The sequence below is a fragment of the Arachis ipaensis genome, chromosome B4 (assembly GCF_059453495.1).
Source record: "Arachis ipaensis isolate K30076 ecotype BB chromosome B4, ASM5945349v1, whole genome shotgun sequence".
NCBI classification, from domain to species: domain Eukaryota; kingdom Viridiplantae; phylum Streptophyta; class Magnoliopsida; order Fabales; family Fabaceae; genus Arachis; species Arachis ipaensis.
In genome coordinates this window covers 2,456,880-2,478,327 of record NC_142439.1, presented here as the reverse complement: position 1 = coordinate 2,478,327, position 21,448 = coordinate 2,456,880, and the positions used below count along the sequence as shown (strand labels likewise).

The 21,448-nt window shown below is 32.9% G+C and overlaps 2 protein-coding genes across 4 annotated transcripts; both read right to left on the bottom strand.

Annotated features, from left to right (window-relative positions):
- Positions 1-5,854: 5,854 nt before the first annotated feature.
- LOC107638250 (xyloglucan endotransglucosylase/hydrolase 2) lies at positions 5,855-8,485 on the bottom strand. Its single transcript, XM_016341429.2, has 3 exons — positions 8,152-8,485; positions 6,511-6,704; positions 5,855-6,398 (listed from the first exon to the last, which is right to left on the bottom strand). Exons 1-3 carry the CDS (start codon positions 8,419-8,421, stop codon positions 6,005-6,007), a joined length of 858 nt encoding a protein of 285 aa, XP_016196915.2. The 5' UTR covers positions 8,422-8,485; the 3' UTR covers positions 5,855-6,004.
- A 7,747-nt stretch (positions 8,486-16,232) lies between these two features.
- LOC107638251 (ALG6, ALG8 glycosyltransferase family) lies at positions 16,233-21,033 on the bottom strand. Of its 3 annotated transcripts, XM_016341430.3 has the most exons (6): positions 20,574-20,978; positions 19,506-19,587; positions 18,488-19,416; positions 17,883-18,086; positions 17,014-17,251; positions 16,233-16,674 (listed from the first exon to the last, which is right to left on the bottom strand). In XM_016341430.3, the coding sequence occupies exons 3-6, from the start codon at positions 19,238-19,240 to the stop codon at positions 16,286-16,288; spliced, it is 1,584 nt and encodes a 527-aa protein (XP_016196916.1). In that variant the 5' UTR covers positions 19,241-19,416; positions 19,506-19,587; positions 20,574-20,978; the 3' UTR covers positions 16,233-16,285. The 3 variants fall into 3 exon arrangements, with proteins under 3 accessions (XP_016196916.1, XP_016196919.1, XP_016196918.1); XM_016341433.3 differs by lacking the exon at positions 19,506-19,587 and having other exon boundaries at positions 20,574-21,033; XM_016341432.3 differs by lacking the exon at positions 19,506-19,587 and having other exon boundaries at positions 18,488-19,407; positions 20,574-20,982.
- Between the last annotated feature and the right edge of the window lie 415 nt (positions 21,034-21,448).

The window sequence follows — 21,448 nt, the reverse complement described above, 5'->3', positions numbered from 1 at the left end:
TTTATCCAAAAAATAAATTTTAAAATAATATATATTAATCATAACTAATTTTTATTATATTTAACTAATTTTATTAAATTTAATTAAAAAAATTAAATATACAGTATTATTCTTTAATTTAGAGAAAGTGTGACCCACAGGAATGCCAACTGTATCCTACTGGATTTTCGCGTAGAAATGCTATCTGATCTGACCATCTCACTGTCCCTGTCTTTGTCTCGAGAGAAAGAGAAGCCGAAGGTTATTCTTGTGTTCAACGACTAAATAAGAGTTAAGTCATACTTTATGAAATTGGACATGTGTTTTAAAATAGTTTATAATAAATATTATTTTAGTTATATTAATTATGTTGTGAAATTGTTAACAAATTATAACTTAAATGATAGTCTTTTTATACATATTTAAAAATTGTAGATTTGAATTTTATTTCTAATTTAAAAAAAATATGTTGTGAAATTAACAAAAATGTATTACATATATTTTAAGAATTTAAATATTTTAAGATGAGAATATTAATAAAATAAATATTTTAATTATTATTAAATTTATAATTTTTATTTAAAAATAATTAATTTTTATTTTATTATTTTATTAATTTTCTCATTTTAAAGAAATTTAATCATTTTTAAAGGTATAATAATTCGTTTGATGAAAAAAGCTTAATGGACTAACAAAATATATTTTTCTTAATGTCAATAATTTAGTGAATACAATTAAAATCTTAAAACTATTTGCGTGCATATAATTAATTTAAAGAACTAATTTAAAACTTAACTCATTACGATTTTGTCACATTCACAATTCTACTCGGAGGAACGTGATTCACGGAAATATTTTTATATTGTTATTTTTTTGTTCAAAATCCTTTTTTCGAATTTAATACAAACTTTTTGAGTCACCACAAAAAAAATACAAACTTTTTGAGAATGTAAAATATTTCATTAATCAAATGTTCAGATAGACTAGCCGTGTATTTGCAAAGCATTTATTGCAGTGAGTATGAATTGATATTTGAAAACAAATATTTACTTTTTTTAAAAAAAAGATATTATCTTATTAAAAAATTAATTTTACGTTTAAATAAAAATATGAGAAGTCTTTTTAATAGATTATTCATTAAATTTTTTTAACTTTTTATAAAATAACACATTATTTGTTTAAAATAAATAAAATTTTATATTTTTAATAAAAATATTTTTTAAACATATCACATTTAAACACCTTTTATAATTATGTGATTTTTTAATAAAAAATATTTTTTTAAAAAAAATAAAAATAAAATAGAATAAACAAGTAATGCACTTAGAGACCTCAACCTTTAAATTGGACAAAGATCGTTGAGTAACATTAAAGGGAGTTTCTTCAAACTACTTCAGTTAGCATACTTTTGCTGTTCTTATCCCACCCCGAACTAATACTTGAAAATGGTGCTTTACAAAAATATCATCTATACTTATAAAATTATTTTAAAAGATGTGTTTCTCACAAAATGCTACTGCGTGCATCAAAACCTTGTTCATAGATACCCCTAGTTTAGAAGTCTTACATTTTTTAGGCTTCGGCTCGAGAAAAAGAGGCGAGAGGGGAACCATTTGATTACCAGAACCAGAAAAAGTAGAAGTCAGGTCAGGAGTAACCTTAACAGATGTCGAAGCACTTGAACCCGACTTAGAAGGAGAAATGAGGTCGCCTATTTCACCGACCTCTTTCAATCATATATTTCGGGCAGCAACATTCTTTTTAGCTGTACGAAGAATTTTCATGGCGGCCGACTTTCCAGTTATCTTTTCTGCACGACACTAAAATTGGATTACATTGGTCAACAAAACAATCAATAAAATTATATCTATAATCAGACACCCTCAACAGATCGGATTATAAAGAAGTAATTTTTGAAATCATGAAAAGAATCATAAAAAATGGCAAAAACCTTTCTCTCTTGAACAGCTCGGAAGGAGACCTAGCTTTGCTTCTTAGAGCTAAGAGGTTTGGTAAGTAAAAAAAAGTAAAAGAAAACTTTAAGAGAATGAGGGATGTCGAGTTCACGACAGAAGAGTTGATAAATTTTCAGAAAACTCCAAGAGTTAGGATGAAGTTGGGAAGGGACAACTTTACATAGCCTAAGGACTTCGGAATCAAAGTCGGTAAAAAGAAGGCGAACTCCCAACCTTGTAAAAAAACACTCATACATGTATATAAAATGGTGCTCCGACTTGTCAAGTCAGGGAAAGCAAACACTCTTTTCGGGATCAGCAACTATGATTTTATACTTCCTCTCATCCTCCCGACTTAAACATAACCTATGATGCCTACAAAAGGTCTCGGCATACTCGTTATCAATAACAGGAACGGCAGAAAGAACGAATATATTTACCCAAGTCAAGTCGAACGGGACTTTAAATGACATGTTGAGAATTACTAAACTAGACATAAAAACTATACCTACAATATAACAAAAAGAAAAGTCATCACTACAAGTCGGCAGGCCAGGCAAAACAACATAAACCTTCAGACACAGTCGCAAGAGGTCGGGTCGTATTCAACAACACAAAAGAATGTTATAGTTCTTACAACCTCTCGTATGCAAAACAAATATACCACATTATTAAATATGGAAATGGTGTCATCTTCAACAGATAAAATGGCACCATTTGAAAACAACACAATGTGAAACCCCACACTTAGATTTACAGCGGCAACAACCACTAAAGTTCAAGAAAGAAGCAAATTTTCAAACTTGATTTTCGAACATAATGCATAATCATCAAACAAACAAAGAATTATCGTCAAAATAACAAAATAAATTCAAAACAGAAGCACATTACCCAAAACACAGAAACAGAGAAAGAAATTCAAAGAGTTAAAACACCAACCTTGATAGAATGTGAAGCAGAAAAAGGGCACTTAAACAGAAAGATACGGACAATCCAAGAATCTCTAACAAACGAAGAAAAATTTCTAAACACATTCAAAGAGACGAAATCTTGAAACGTAAAAGAAGTTATGAAGAATTTTTGAGAGAGAACGTAGAGTAACGTGCAAAGACTATGAAAAGACGTGACGCTTCAAAATTTTACAAAAACACGTCGAGTCTTCGACTTAGTCCCTAAAACGCAGCATACCCAACATGATGTACTAAGCACACAAGGAAACAACATGATCTACAAATGTTCGAGTTCGACCTCATAAAGTTCAGACTTAAGTAGGGATACTGTTCATACTCTAAACCAAAAACATAGCCAGACCCAAAATAAACAAAGGTCCATTTAAGAGACCTGATCTCATCTACACCTACCCGATCTCATAGAGATCGGACTCAATAGCTCTACTTATCTAAATAAGTAACTAACTCCTAAAATATTTCTTACTCACCTAGAAAAGGGATCTCAACAACCTCCTAAGATAAAAGGAACGGTCATCCACCATTAAAGGTGGAACTACTCTATAAAGGTGGTTATCTCTTCTATTATAAATACACTGATTATCTCAAGTATATTCAGAACCCAATCTACTAAAAAACTTATTTAAAATCCTTGCTAACTTATGCATTGGAATTCTTTGTAAGTACCATCCTTCATCTCCTCACGAGAAACTCAAACGTCAGCAGCTCGACACCAACAAAAGTCAGACGCTATCCAAAAAAAATTTAGATCTTATGTTTAGATCTAGAAACAATCCAGTTTCAAATAACTTTCGGAACAACAACAATAATTTTAGAGCGTTGCTATTTTATTAACAAAATACGTAATTGATAACTGTTAACTACAAATACGTAGTGTTTTTTGCTTGCTGTTTTACCGAATTACCCTTAATGTATTTTTTCTTTTCTCACGCCTATTTCGTTCGATGTTGACTTGTTTTTCCCCTAAAGACATATTTCGTATTAAATTATTTTTTCATAAAACATAACTTCTGTCCATTTTGATTTCGCTCCAAAAATATATTCTTCTTTTTTTCTACAAAATATAAAGCTTCTTTAAATACCGTTTATCCTCTTTAAGGCTGCAACGAAATCGCACTATAATAATTGACTTCTCCAATCATTAGGTTATTGCTATCATTGAGGTATGTCATAATCTCTAATCAATATCAAAGCTTTCTAAAAATCTTCACTACTTTTTTTCTTGCTCCACGTAATAAATTGTATTCTCAATTCTCAATTTAATTTATGAACAACATATTCTATATTAATATAATTCGTTATCTTATGACTTTTGCACTTTGCTAATAAATTATAAGGTTAAGTTTAATTTTGGTCTTTAACGTAGGGGTTAAAAATTTATTTCGTTCTCAACTTTTTTTTTGTTACAAAATGGTCCTCAAAGTTTCAATTTGTTTTAAAACCGTCCGTCGAACGAAAATACCCCTCCCTCTCCTCTTCTTCCTCAACACCCATCTTCTTCCTCAATATTAACCAGAAGTAGATGCACAAACTCAGAAGAACAACAATAGATCTAAGCAGCATCAAAATTCCAAATTCAAGCCAAATCAGAACCAGAAATTCACCTAATCAACATAGCATGACATTGCAGCAACATCAACATATCCAAAACCCATATCATCAATAGACAAACTCAATATTCCACAAACAAAAAAATTCCACAACAAAAATCAGAATAAGAAATTCCACAACAAAAATCAGATATTCCAAATCATAATATATTCCACAACAAATTTCACAACAAATTTAGATTATGCAAGACAAATAAGAAATTCAGTTCACAAAGAAGGGAAGAAGAAGGAGGAGCAGTGATGAGCGGCGAGGAGAGCAGCAAGGAGAGCGGCGAGTAAGAAAGAACAACAACGAGCGGTGAGGGGAGAGGACCGGCGGCAGTGGCGGCAGCTGCGGCAGTGGAGGACGCAAATCCTTCAGCTCGCGCATCCCTCTCTCCCTTCAGGGTTAGCGACGGTGGCTCAACGGCAGCGACGAACCCAGTACGACGGCGGCTCCCTCCTCCCCCCCCCCCTTTCCCCTTTCCCCTTCCCCCTTCCCCCTTGTGATCCCTTCCCCTTCCCCTTTCCTCTTTCCTCTTCCCCCGCCCCTGATTCCTTCTCCCATGTAACCCTTTTTCTTTTTCTTTTTTTTTTTAAAACAAAAAATTAAAATCCAGCTAAACAAAGCCAGAATCAAATCAAGGGGTTGGAGGGATGATAACAGGCAGTGGTGGCTCTGATTCCTTCTGCGACAGGGACTGAGAGAGGGAAAGCAGGGAGGTTCGCTGGCAGTGGTGAAACAGAGGAGGCTCCACGTTGCTGCGTGGTGGTGAAGCAGGGGAGGCTCCACGTTGCTGCGCCATGGTGAAGCAGGAGAGGTTCGCCGGCAGTGAACTCTGGTTCGAGGAGATCCGAGACAGGAAAGAAGAGAAGGAGGGGAGAGGGTCGCGGTTGATTTGGACAGGAAAGAGGCAGCGGCGACGACGGCGGGATTGCGGCGGCGGGACGGCGGCTTCCCTTCCCCCTTCTTCCCTTCCCTCGCCCCTCCCCGTTTCTCGCGCCCCCGCCCATTCTCTCTCTCCCATTCTTTCTGTATCCCTTTCTTTTTTTATTTATTTTGTTTTATAATTTTTTTAATGAGGGGTAATTTGGTAATAAAAAAATAAAATTGGTAAAAAGGATAATTTTAAAACAAACTGAAATTTTGGGGACTATTTTGTAGCAAAAAAAAAGTTGGGGACGAAACAAATTTTCGACCCCTACATTAGAGACCAAAATCAAACTTAACCCTAAATTATATTATTTTCTTATTATCCACAAACTAATTCTTTTTTAAAAGAATAACTTTTATTGATTATTAGATATAAGTTGTGAACTAAATTTACGTGTACTGATGATCAACTTCAACAAGAAATGCAAATTCTCTCGTACTCGTACTCTACTCGATAATAATAATAAAAAATAAATAAATAAATCCTTATTAACACAATATAAACTAAAAGAATGATAACACAGGCACACAGTAATACATATGTTGCCAAATTAAAGAACACCGAATCCATCTCTATGATCAAAACCTTCCGTGACTACACTCAGCAGGAATGCCTTGCGGGAAGCGTTTGGGATCGTTGCAGTAATTATAGACCATGAAGTACTTCTGAACCCATCTGAGTCTTCTTCTGCCATAGGCATCGAGCACGCTGTCTTCTCCGCTACCCTGTATCTCTGATGTTACAACATTGGAGAAGGCAGAAGTAGCGGAGAAGGCGGTGGCCTTGAAGTTGCGGTAATAGGCCGTAAAGGGTGCCTTGGACCAATCGGTTTTCACCAAACCTCCTCTTGTGGCCCAATCATCTGCGTTCCACAGACTCGAATAAATTCTCATTGGCTGGTTCTTTGGGAATGGAACACCAACTGATTCAGCATTCTTGAATACTCTTATTGGGATGTTATCAACCAAGAATCTGCACAAAATTAGTTAATGCACTACAATTAGAAAAAAAAATGGAACATAATAATAACAGAAGAGATTAATAATAATTGTAATAAATTAAAGGAGAGTAACGTTGTTCTTACGTGATGTGGTGGGGCTTCCAAATGATAGAATAAGTGTGGAAATTTGTTGTGGGATCAAACCAAAGATAGAACTGTTGCTCTCTGTTGCCCTTACCTTGACTGAACACATTCGTATGGAGAATGTATGGCTCACCACTCACGTTCCCTAGAAACTCAAAATCTATTTCATCATGTGTTGCTCCTTCTGACGACAACTGCACCATCAAATATTCTTCACATAAATAATTACAAAAATATTTGATAATTAAAGAAAATCAGTTATAAACAGTCATAATTTATCTTATTTAGCCTTCATTAATTATTACGACAATTAATAAATACTAAATAAAACAAGTTCTGACTGTTTTTTTTTTATAGTATTATCGAGTAATTAAATATTTAAGAATGATCATTTTAATCATAAAAAATGTGCATTAAGCCATTAATTACTCAGCATGATGAGATATAATATATAATTTATTCATATTTCTTCATTATATAGTTGAATTCTTCCTCATTAAAACTGAGACAAAAGAAAAAAAAATTATGCAAAAATCAAATAAATTTAAAAAGAGATTATTGACTATACATGTAAACATGTTTAAAATCACTTTAATATTTTAATTAAAAAAACTTATTATTTGCAAATTAAAATCAGAGATGACGTCGAAATATTTTAAATTTTAAAAATTCTAAGAAAAAAAGGTTAATAAGTGATGGTAGTGCGAGTATAATTAATTATTATATCTAATGAAGACTGGCCTTTTTAGTGTGAAAATAACATTATTGAGTGTAAGTAAAAATAAAGATTAGTTATTTATGTATAACCTGCTAAGGTGGAAACTAAAAAGGAATAGCTTTAAAAAAGTAAAATTATGTAGTATAACTTGTTTACGTGGGTGTGCTACAATTCCCGTGAACGTGAACTTGCATTTGAATTTCAAAATTGATGCCTAAAGTTTACAACCATTTCAATTAAAAAGAGTATGAAAGCATCCATGCTAGTATTTCACGAGGAACAATCACTGTTAAAATATTCTTTTGGAAAACAAAATATTAGCAAATTAAAGTGGACAAGAAAAGTATCAAATCAGAAAAGATGCATTAAAATTTATAATTTAAAATAAAAATTATAATTAAAAAAATAACTAATATTAAATTAAAAAAATTATTAATTGAATTTATAGTATTACCACCTACGTTTAAGAAGATTTGTAGTTAAAACAAACACTTATTTAGTTCTAAAATATTGTTTATATAGTAAAATCAATAACTAAAATCAGCAATTATATTTATGGATTTAATTACTATGCTGGTCCTTATAGTGTAGTTTAATTTATTTTTAATATGTATTTTATATTATGGTTAATTTTACTAACTGAATTTAAAAAATTATAGTTCAAATGACATAATCTCTCTATATTTATCTAAAAATTGCGAGTTCGAATCTCACTCTTAATTTTAGGAAAAAAAAAATGTGGAAACTCAGGTGCAATAGACTTCACATGAGGTTGATACTTGAGAGCCGTCAGATAATTTTACTGATTTGACTAAATTTTCATCTAACGACTCTCAGATATCAACTTCATGTTGAATTCGACTTCACCTGAGTTTTCACAAAAAAAAAACAGGAGTGTAATGAATTAAGCAGATAGAGCATACATAATAAGCAGTAACAGTGCCAGCGGAATTGCCAGAAACAAGTTTGAGTTGCATGTCAATTCTGCCAAACATGTACTCTTTCTTGGATCGGAAGCCAGAGCCAGACACTTTATCCAGCGAAAGAGACAGAAGCTGCCCTCCATTGAATATTTTTGCACGGTTTTCTCCCCATGTTAGATCAAAATCGTCGTAGAAGTTAGCGCTGCACGTACCCACCATGGTGGTAACCACCACCACAACCCCAACCACTAGCAGGTTAAACCCACCCATTTTGAACGCAACAGGAAGAAGAGAATAGGGAATAATGTATGTGAATTTTTGCTCTTGTGATAATAATGATGTGATGTGTTAGAAATGAAGAGGTGCATGTTATATATATAAGTGCATGATAGAAAGATAGAGGGTAATTTGGGAAATGAATGAATAATAAGAATTTTGGAATAATTATTAGACGCGTCAAGGAAAGTATAGGAAGGCTGGTGCCAGCTTATATTGCTTTGAAAGCTGGAAGCGTTTTGTTTGAACGTTGGTTATTGTATCTACAGAACTCCGCAGTTAAGCGTGCTTGAGCGAAAGTAGTACTAGGACGGAGACTTCGTGGAAAGTCCTCGTGTTGCACATTTTTTTTTTACGTCGTGCCGACCCTCTTTCTTTAAATGACGCTATTTCGAATAGGACACCTAAAGACGAGCTACAATAGCCTCATCGTGAACTGGCTCCAAATTATAAATATATAGAGTAGGTTGTGGTTTTATTCGTTTTGGGTTTATGCTTCGCATGGAAATGATGGAATATAATGCCATGTATATATATATGATATATACAATCATACCATGTTTTTTTTTTTTTATAAAGAAAACAACTACCAAATCATTTATTCATATATAATGTATATTAAAAATAAATTAAATAATATATATTTAATTATATGTAAATACATATGACTAATTTATATGAACTAATTTTGTACGTACATGTAATATAATAATATACTATAATGATTGCTGTGTCTAAGGAATGGTATGCATGGATAGATGTAGCTAGACCTTTTAGCTTTTAGAGAAGAGGAGGATTCTTCGGTGATATGTTTGGTGGAAGGATACAAATTTTTATAAATAAATAATGTATATAATTTTGTACATTAATATTTTTAAGTCATATATATTTTATTAATTATATATAAAAATATATTATTTATTTAGTTTTAATATATATTTTATATAAATAATTGATTTAGTGATTCATCACTATAAAAAAAATGCTGAATATCGTCGGATTTATTGTTAGATTTAGTGTTGGTTTTACCGGCAGATTTACCAGCAGTTTAGGTGTCAAATTCGTTAGGTCAAATCATTATTACTGGCGGATTTCTATTTTTGACGGTAAATTCGCCGGTAATAATTGGAGAAAAAACGAAAAAAATAGGCGCAAAATTTAGCGTCAGATTTACCTGTGGATTTTTCTGCTGGTAAACTCAATTAGTGGAACACTGCATTTTGGTGACCTGCAATGTGTTATCGTCGGATTTATCTGCCGATAAATCCGACGACAGACTTGCCCTAAATTCAAAATGTGAACCTTCTCCCCTTATTTTTGAAACACACACTCTCTCTCTAACCTTTTTCTCTTCTCTCTCAACCTCCGGCAGTCCCTGCGATTATCCTTTGTCAGCGCCGGTCACCTGCATTCTTCTCCAAAGACGTTGTGGACTTGCCTTAATCCTGTTTCGTTGCCTGAAACGGAGCTTCTCCCTCTGTCTCTATCGCTGTTGGTGCCGCTATCATTGCTGCACCTTCTGTTGCCAGAACTGGGTCTCTCCTCCATTCTCTAGGTAGGTTACCCTCATCCCTCTCCCTATTTCATCCTCTTTTTACTTCATTTGAAATAAAAAAATCCTAATCCCTTTTTGAACCCTAACCCCAACCCCGTTTTTACTTTCTTCAGTTGGTTCTGTTTTGTTAATACGTGTTTATATTTTTTTATTATTATCATAATAAATTTTATCTTAGTGTTCTTATTCATTGATATAAAATTATTCTAAGTAAGCTGTTTATGTTGTAATTTTTTAGGCAGCTCATCATCCTAATATTAATTATGTTGTTGAGTTGTTTAGACAAAGTAATTTTTTGTCACTTTTATTAACTATTTGCTTATTAGATTATTTTAATTTAATTTTTTGTTAAGTTCTTTTGGCCTGTTTCTAAATATCGTCTAGGTATTGTTGAATTGAATATTGAACCATATGTTGAATATGAAGGTACTGACGAGTTATAATATGTTTAGGTAAATGATATATAATAATATTGAATATGTTAGATTTTTTTAGTTCAATTGAGAATTGAAGTTTTGGATATAGAAAGATATATGAATGGTTTTTTATTGTTATTGAATTATGTCATTTATGTGAAAAAAATTAAATTGATATTATTTTACTGATGGAGTTAAATAAATTGTTGATAATTTATTTTTTTTCATACTGTTTAAAAAAAAAGTTCAGATTACTTTAATTTAGAATTCAAGAAATAAAAATTCACCTATTTTAGACCAAAAAAAATGAATGAATCGACAAATGTGAGCTTGCTGCTTTCTTTTTGTTTTTTAATTGATATAAGTTACTGTTGTTGCTACAGTGATTAACATTAAGCATCAATTTGTTCCATATTTGCAGGTGGTCACCATTGAATTTTAAAATACGACTTGATTAGTGACTCACTCATTCGCAGAAGAGCAATTGCCTATGAATAATAATATTATATCACAAAATTAGTAAATAGGATAAAGAACGAATTATATATATATATATATATATATATATATATATATATATATATATATATATATATATATATATATTCATGATACGTTATTTTAACCCTCTTACATATAGTTCATGCTATTATTTAATAGAGAGTGAGCTAATGAGAGAAATAAAATTTTGTTTGGTTAGAGAGAAATAAAATAAAAGTTCTTTCTTTTCTTTTTTATGTTAGAATACAAGTGTGATTTAATAATATTATTTAGGTGTTAAGATTGCCAAAAAAAAAATGTTATCATTTAAAGAAATATTACCATTTATTTTTTTTTAAAAATTTAAAATCTAAATTTATCGTCGAATTTATCGAGTAGAAATAAATCCAACGGTAACAAGTTCAAAAATTTTGCCAAATAAAAATTTATATCCGCTACTAAATCTGTCGGTAATTAACGACGGACGAAAAAATCCGCTAGTAAACAATTACCGACAAAATTTATATCTTTGAATTTATTATGCCGTTAAGTTTGACGATAAATATATTATCATCAGATTTTTTCCTAAATCCACCAATAAATTTGACAATATCCGATGACTTTTTACGGTGATTTTTTTTTTTACATCTAATGCAAAATCACGCATATGATGTGAAGGTTTTGTTTATAGTGGAGAAAATAGTAGCAAGATCTTAAAGAATTAGATGACAATATTCCATTCTAGTGACTCTGATTGATGTCGTACAAAGGGATTAAGCAAAGCATTGATCATTTTTGGTAAACCACATGACAACAGAGCCAATTGCAAATAATATTAGCGTAGAAAATGCGTAGTACCAGTTCTTCAACTTTGATACTATAATTGACGGAGGTAATTAGGACGAATGAGTTTGGTAAACATGTTGCCGCCATACGCGAGAGTAAGGGTGCTTGGTGAAAACGTTGAAACAAAGTCATCGTCCTATAAACATGCCAGTATGAATCAGTTGAATTATTTAATTAATTAATTATAACATGAAATAAAAAAAAGCAAGAGAAAAAAAATTATTGCTCGGATACTTATAAGGAGACGGACAATTCATCGATGAAAATGGAGTCAGAGTCTATAGCAGCTGTGGAGGAATTGGAGTTGTTATTGTACGGTCCTTTGAGGAACTTCCTGAGGTGTTATCATTTTCCTTAGCTTGTTGGAATTTAGAGAAGTCGACGAAAAAATCTTCTCTACTTTCATTGTTGTTTATGAACATGATATTCACTTTAATTTTTATTTTTATTTTTCTATTTTGTTTTTGTAATTTATGATTAATCTTAATGTTATTTTTAAACAATTTCTTTTGAAAAATTTTTAATTTATGGTATGAAAATATTGGATTTAGTAGTGATATTTGATTATTGTTATATTCTTTTTTTAATCTTCGGCAGCTATTATTAACAGGATTGAACGATATAAATTTATTAATTGGCCAATATAAATAATAATTGAGATAAGTTCATATGCTTAAAATTCATTTTTATAAAAAAATATAAATTATTACTAATTCCGTTATCTATCTTGACCCTTTAAATTCCAAAATATATTTTTATCACCCTAAAAAAACTCCCGATGTGAATTATGGATCCACCTAAGATGATTATCTGTGGCCTCGGTGTCACATATTTGAGTAGTCACTCAACTCTCTCAAGGATGATATATGCATGGGTCAACCGCATTTTGGTATATACTATGATATGAATTGGGAAAGAGATTATTATGAAAATAAATATGAGAGATTATTAGGTGGTGGATGCCAACTGGACGTGATATAGAAGCTAGGTACCTCAAATAAGAATAAAGGAGTTTACTTGTTAATGTGTCTACGTACCAAATCATGAGCATTTTGGATCCACTTAGATTATGCCGTGTGGCAGACAGGTTTCATATTTGAGATTAATCCAAACCCTCATAAGTCATAACTATGACACCGACACAGGTGTTTTTGTATTTTTAGACATTTAAATAAATATGTTTAAAATATTTTTTTAAAAATATTTTTAATTAAAATTATATATATATAATCGATTAAATCGTATTATTTCTATCATAATTAGATTGGACAAATTAATTTAGCTAAAAAATTAATGAATTAAATTTTAAATTGATCTAAATTAATATTTTGTTTATAAAAAATAATTATAATATCTTATTATAAAAATGACTAAAATATTCATATATATATATATATATTTATATTGAAAATCTGAAATTTTAATCCCATGACGGTACATAGAAAAGAGAAATATTAGGATTTAGGATTTTTAAAATTAACATATATATAATAAGAGTATTTTGTCATTTTATATAATAAAGATATTATAGTCATTTTTTATAAAAAAAATATTAATTTAGACTGATTTAAGATTTAGTTCATCGATTTTTTGGCCAAATTAATTTGTCTGATATAATTTTGATAAAAATAACACGGTTTAATCAGTTATATATATTGAATTTTAATTACTAAAAAATATCTTAAAAAAGGACGTTTTAAATATCTTTATTTGAGTGGTTCCTTTCTATTTAATTATGTTTAAAAAAAATAGAAAAAAAGTTGTCATCACATATTTTTTTTCAAATTGGGTTTGTGATAAATTGTCTTCTATGATGAGATAGTTCTTTTGGAAGGGTCAAGTTGATGGCAGAGATTTTTCTAGCTCTTGTTAATTGGAGGACCGTGATCACTTCAAAGAAATTTGGTGGCTTGGGTGTTAGAGATCTTGCATGTGTTAATATATCTTTACTTGGTAAATTGGTTTGGCAACTTTTTCATTGTCAGGACAAGCCTTGGGTTGCTCTATTGAGGGCAAAGTATCTAAGGAATGAGGGAGTTTTAGATGGCCCTGTCCCTTGCAACGATTTTTATGTTTGGAAGAGTATCTCAAAGGTTTTTGGTGCTCTTATGGATACACTTAATTAATCTTGTTGGTTTGACAATTGGAGTATTGAGGCCCAATTGCTAAAGATATCCCTTTTGTACATATATCTGACTCTGATTTAACTATTAAAGATGTTTGGAAAGATGGTCAATAGAATCTCTATGATGTTTTCTCTAACATTCCAGAAGATGTCAAACAGCGTTTGAATGCTTATAATCCGGATTTGAATGCTGGAGAGAGTTCGGGTTGATCGTGGGGTGTGGCATCTTCTAGACTCTATTCAGCTAGAAGTGAGTACAGTTGGCTAGTCAAAAGAAAGTTTGACTGGAATGAGCATGATAATTGATTGTGGGTATGGCGACTGCATATTTCTAAGAAGTACAAGTTCTTGATTTGGCTCAGTCTTCATAATGCTATTCCTACGACAGAGTTTCGTTTGGTCGTGGCTTAACTTTATCTAGCACCTGTCATCGGTGTCAGAATGGTTCTGAATCCATTTTTCATTGTCTTCGGAAGTGCCCTAGTGCCAAGAAGGTCTAGAACCTTTTAGGCCTGTATTCAGATAACTCAGATTTACATGATTGGCTCTACAGAGGTGCAAGGAGTGGAGATGTTTTTCTTTTCTTTTCGACCATCTGGTGGATTTAGAGAAGCAGAAATCATGACTTATTTAATATAGATGACTCTTGGAGTGCTAGTAAAGTGGTGAGTTTGATTCGTAGTTCAATAAGGGACTTCCACACTATTTTTGCTATGTATCAATCTTTGTCTCCTCCTTCGCTTTGTTTGCATTGGGTTCCACCTCCATTTTATTCTGTTAAATTGAATTGTGATGCTAGTTGTTTTGCTTCTTTTGGCTATGCTGGTTTTGGTTGTATCATTCCAATTTTGATGGATGTTGGTTGAAAGGTTGTACTGGAAAAGTCAAAGTGTGCAGTGTTCTTTTTGTTAAATTGTATGCAATTTGGAGAGGTTTACTTCTTGCTTGGGATAGTGAATTTCGTGAAGTTATTTGTGAAACAGACTGTTTAAAAGCTCTTTTCTTAGTAAACCAAAAAATACTTGGTAAGGATATTCCGGAATGAGATTTGGCAAAGCATATACAGGAGGTTATGAATTGGAATTGGAGAGTCTCTATTCTTTTAATTCAGAGAAGCAAATTGTATGGCTAAAGCAGCTGCTTCTGGCACGAACATTCATTCGAATTGGAGTCAACCATGGAGTGAGTTTTAACATCTAATAGATTTAGATATAAACCTAACCAATTAATTTAGTTTTGTCTCTATTTTTTTTTTATTTAGCCACAAAAAAATATAAACATGTTTTTTTTAAGTCAAATAAAAAAAACACTTTATTTACAACTTTAAATAAAAAAAGGAATGGTTTTATGCAGATAATATAACTTAAATGTCACTTTCTTATTCGTCCATTTTTTTTTAATTATAGTGGTATATATTAATTTACTATTATATCAAATCAGAGCAAACACCGAACATATCTTTTAGTAGTGAGGTATGGTACTCCTACATTTGTTTGGCACAAGAGATTATATATAAAAAACGTTTGTAAAAATCATTTGATGGAGAGATTAATTAGTTGGCTTTATTGTTTTAGCATGTTCTGTCTTGGCAAGCTGTAACTAATAGTTAGTTATATTACTTATGGCTGAGCTGGGTCAACATCTAGTAAGATAGTTAATTAGCATTGCTAAGTTAATTAGTTGTTAGTGAGAACTATAATAAATAGCAGAAACTAGGTGCATTATAGTAATTAGATTCACTCATTCTATTTTTTTGCATCTAATGAGAAGTTCATATGCTCACCTTTTCTCTCTGAACTTCAATCACGTATCTCTCTCTCAATTCTGATCCTGAGCTCGATTCCTTCGTCATTGAAAAAGAATATTTAGTTTGTATCTTAATTAATTAAAATATAATATTACAATTCTTTTAGATTTTAGCATAATTTAATATTTTATAAGAAGTGCTTCAGATATGCCATTGTATTTTCTTGAAACATGAATATTCTATTAATCAACTCGATCTTTTTTTTCATGCTAATGGTTTATTGACTTTAATCAATTTTTGTCGTCTTTTTTGATATTGAATAGATATGCTATGCAATCAGCCCAAAACTAAAATCATATCCAATAAAAAAGACAATCGGGAGTACATTTTGGTCCTATCCAGGTTGTCTTTATTTTGAATTTAATTAACGCAAGACTACATTACAATGCCTCTTCCAAATGTAATCATTAGAACGCCTGCATACATGGATTCTTGCAACAGATTGAAATAATTTCAGAAAGGAGACCAAAAAAAAAAAAAAAAAATGGTAGTATGAAACTCAATGTAGAACCTGACGCAACTTAAATAACATTCTTGAAATTTCTGAAGGATGGACTCGTCACTCGTGTAATCCGATTTACTATAAAAAGTAAAGCTGTATTGATTCAAAGTCCAATCAGTCCAAAATTTCAGGGAGATTTAACTATGAATGTTAACTGCCAAATCCAAGAATACATGATCCCCAAAGCACAGTATATAGAGATCAACATAAGGGGAGCGAAAGCAAGCTTGTCACCCAGAAGCAAAGGGTGTAAAAATTGACCCCATATCTCTACAATTACAAGACCAACCAAATACATCCTCTCAATCCAGCCAATAACAAAACCACCATTGGACTTATGTTGATCCACCTTTTTCTCGGTATGATGACCAGTTGGTGCTCTTGCTGTTTCAGCACCATCAGGAAATTGCGCAGAGAAGCCAGACCACATCAAAATCGAGTGAAGCAGCAGCAAAAGAACTTTGATAGGATACTCTTGTGCCTCAAATAGTAGTGGAAATAGTGAATAGCAAGACACTGCGCGCACAAAGTTACTTAAGTGAATCCAAAGAAGTTTGGCATCCAAAAAAGTTTCTGATACAAGGTCCAAATAGCAGAAAGGAAATTCTTCATGGGAACACCCATGTCCCTAACTAAAATTAACTACTTAGAGGTCCTTGACCATTGAAAACACACAAGTCTATTAACGAAGGGACCTATGTGTCTCGCATTTTCAATGGTCAGAGACTACTGAGTCATTAATTTTGGCTAGAAACTTATATGCATCCTAGCGAAAAATGGTCAGAGACTTATTTGTCTTTTACTCTTTCTATTTTGGAAAACAAATGAAGGAGCATTAAAACTTCAAAAGGATACCTATTGACAGCAAAAAGTAATGTTTGGCATCTTCCAAGGTTTGTACTGCTACAATGGCAAGCGGTATTACAAAATGTAATGATGCCTTCTCATGCACATGCCACCCGAAGAGAAAACCACAGGTATAAGCATAGGCTACCCATCTACTAATCATCTGGGGTTTTGGATCTTTCCAAGCTTTGAGAAGACACGGAGATAAGGCCAGTAGAACCATCATAAAGGTCACTAATGGGGTGACCTGCAGATTGGTTAATAGAAAAATGAATGCTTCCTTGATAAAAATTTTTGGAAATTGAGAAGCAAATAGGCGTGACTAAACATGGCTGTTATATTATATCATAGTCCGAGATTCAAACAAGTTATCAACCCCATGTGCTCATGCCAATTGGACAACAGCATCTTGGAAGTTGCAATGGCTAGCACTGGATGTGTAATATGTAAAATGCCAATATTATGCATCTCTTCCCAAGTCCCATTTATAACGTTTAACAAATATAACATCCTATGTTGGATCGGTCTGGATTTTGAGTTATGTTCAGCTTGCTATATGATGCTTCCTAATTATAAGTCCCAGTTATAATGTTTCACAAATATTACATCCTATGTCGGATCTATACCTATATTTTCTTAGGAAACAGAATAAGATTCACTCATTCAGTCAGCTACATTATCCATAATATTGTATATAAATTTCAAATAAAAGTATCTAACTGTAGCTAGGTCACATGTGTGCGACTTTTGAGGTTGAAGTGATATCACAGAACCCTCCTACTTCTACAAATCACACAATCAGGTTAATGGGAGCATCCACTAGTAATGCACTTTCTCAGTATGATAAGAAACATTTATTCAGAAAACATAAACATTACCTGAGGTAGTACAGAAAAAGGGGAGGAATCCCCCACTAATCCAGCAGTAAACGTAGCAGTTGGTGTCTGGACATTAAACCCTAGTCTTCTGAGTATGAAAGCAAGCCCTTTGTCAGACATGATATAGAACACCCAAAAATTTGGGGCCCAATATGCATGGCAAAGTCCCCTGCCAAATGGAAACAATCGTCGAATGACTTGTATCTGCAATTTATTATTTGAAAATCAATAAGAAAATCAATAATACGAAGAGTCAAATGAAAATATGTTCACTTTTACACAGAAATTAATAACTTAAAAATAGATGAGGAAGTAAATACTAAACAGAAGAACTTGATTTCCTATATGATGTTCACGGCTGTAGGAGCATCCAATTGTTTACTATTCCTGGATAACTTAAGTTGAAAACTACAAACATCAATTTAAAATTCCAAAATTTAGAAAATCAACAAAACAACAAAATATCAAGTGACACTTTAACAAAATAGTAACCAAATTCAAATTGGTCAATTGAAAGGATTTCAGAAAAATAGGAAAACCAAAAGCATAGGGAGCAAACTGATTGGCAAAGATGTACTAAGAATGTCAAAGTCATATTATAATACCTGTCCAAGGTGGAAAAATGGACCAAATGCAGCTGCAAACACTGCTGCAACCATACCTCCCATAATCAAAAGTCGAGTGAAGCCTCTCCCTATTCCACCCCGACAGTAGTGCCTCAACAAATAAACAAAATAAACAGGTGCTGCCACTGCAAATAAATGTTTTAAGCACAAGAGGACAGCGAAAAAGAACCCTCCTAACAAATCCCTCCCTTCCTCCAAATATGAGAGTGAAATCAACAAAATCCCAATGAGAAATCCATTGTACTGGAAATGCACATGGTCCACAATAAAAAGCATTGGAGACCAAATAGCTGATAACCAAATCAGCTTTTGTTTTCTTGAATCCAGATTCCGAGTAAGTCTGTAAACCCCATAGAGAAGGCACAGATCAGAAAGTATTACTGTCCCTCTTTGGAAATAGACAACTGTGTTTGCGCTATAATTCAGGCCCTCCTGAAGGTGCACTATTTTGGGATCAATGAGGTGGGCAAACATGGATAGGAAGTGTTCGAAATGAGCAAAGAACGGTGGATAATCAAGTGTCCATGGACTGGTCTCATCAAAATACCATTGGGAAAGAGGCAGAGAGTGAGTCACAGCCAGCCAATTGCGGTGCACCTCAAAGTCTGTACTGCGGTAGGATGGGAAAAGTAGAACTTTTATGCAGGCAGCTACAAGATAGAACCACCATAGAGTTGCTTTTGTGCAACCAGAATTTTGAACACCTTTAGAGCTTAGTTTCTGTTTTCCCATGCCAGAAGATAAGAGTGAAAGAGGGAAACTTAATGGAGAAACCCAAAAGTACTGAATTTTGTATCAATGCAGAAACCCAAAAGTGCTGAATTTTGTATTCTTAAAAGAGTGCTTGCACAAGATTTCAACCCAATATGAGGACCATGCAGATACAAAACATAATCCTTCTGAACTCCCTGCACGAAAGTCAGCAGAGTTACCAAGAATATATATAGGAGAATCCTTTACGCAAAGACTATTTGCATAGAAACAGTTAGGAATCTACAATAAACTCCTTTATTTGCATTAGTAACAGGTAGGAACCATTGATTTGGCTATGTGACATCGAATAGGGCAGGGCAATAAATCTGCAATACATGACAACATTTTATCTGTTAAATCAAGAGTCCACGTATTAGAAGGAAACTAGAGTCACTAGGCTAAACTAAAAAAGCTACGAGAAAATAATCCTGTTCCACAAATAGATTTAAAACTGAGTTTGGTAGATGGATTAATTTTCCTGGGAATCTTGAAAAATATGTCTGGGAATGAAGATTTCAATGTGTTGGTAGACACTGATACGCCAAGAATATCAAACAATTTTCCAAAAATATCCTAATAATTTAACAAAAATAACTTTATTAACTCAAAACTAACAATTTTAACTTAAAAATTAACACTTTTGGTAGAAAAGCTAACACTTTAGTTTAAGAACTAAAATTTTAAACTCAATGTATACACTCCAACAGTACTTAAAGATGTAGCACATCGATTGTCACTTTGGTAATGAAGATCCTATCCTACTATCCTACTTCCTACTCTAAAAGCCAGCATGCCTTCATTTTCTTTCCCGCATCTTTTGTTCCACCATGAGATGCATGTATTTTTATGATGCCCTTCATCATATATATAGCTTTCATCATTCTTTTCAAAGCACATGGTGTGCAGAAGAAAAAATGGTACTATGTTCCCACCCAAAGTTGCGATGGTTGAATTTCTGTAATCTTCATATGATATTCTCAATTACTCACAAAACCAAATATACACCACCAATTACTGAAATTCAACAATGGAACACAAGAATGGGGCTACTAACAAAACAAATTCCAACCTTAAAGAGGATTAAAGAATGAAAATCAAAACCATAAAATAAAAGAGGAGCAGCTCAAGTTTCGGATGCAATAATCACATATGAGCATTTGTATTCAGCAAAATCAAATCACAGATCAAGTGTAATTCCAGAATCTAAAATCCTGTAGAAATCAGAAATTCCACGATAGAAATTTCAAGAGCAATTCCATGGCTCAATAAGTCAGAAATTTTCAAAAGAGAGAAACAAACATTGTAGAATTACCAATAGAAATCCAGAATCAGTCTAACAATACTCCGATTAACAGGCAAGGGACGACGTGACCGGTGGCGATTCGACTCAGCCACAGATGAAGGAGATCGTCGCGGATAAGAGGAAGCTAAGGTGCGAGCCTCAAGCGCTGTAAAGACCGCCGCCGCCGCCGAATCGCAAAACCACGGGAGAGGAAGACTTTGGCGTTGATATGATTCTGATCTGGTGAGACGCCACTTCGGGGTACGCCGTGAAACCAGAGATGACGACTCTGCGAGCCTGTGAGCGGTGAGGAGGGACGGCGACAGCCGGAGAGAGACAGAAGCTGACGGCGAGAAACGGACTAACGGAGGTCGGAGGGAGGGAGGGAGGCAATGAGGGGCGAGGCACTGTCCACTGTGGACTGAGGTAGCAATGGCCCAGTTGGGGCCTTGGGGCAGAGTCTATGGGTGTGCATGGCCCGCTCGGCCTGAGGACCCGGTTCGGTCCCAAACATTTTAGAAGATATTTTGGTATGATTTTATTGGATTTAATGTCGGATAAGAATCTTAAAAATAGACTTGGTCATTATTTTGGGTTAGATCCGGGCCATGGTTCGGGTCATCCAAAATCGACCCGATGGCTTGGTCATCATACATAATTAATATTTTGTTTTATTAGCGATGGATGATGTTTATTTTTATGTGGAATTTAAATATTGTAAACCTTAATATTTTGTGTTATTAGTTATTATAAAACTATAAGTTAATGTTTTATGTTTAAAATGTATTAGATTTTAGACTAATGCATAATATTGTGTTATTTATATTGATTTAAATATTTGGTGTTATTAGACAATATTAGTATTGATTATGGTTATGCTTTAATTTTAGAGAAGATTTGGTTCT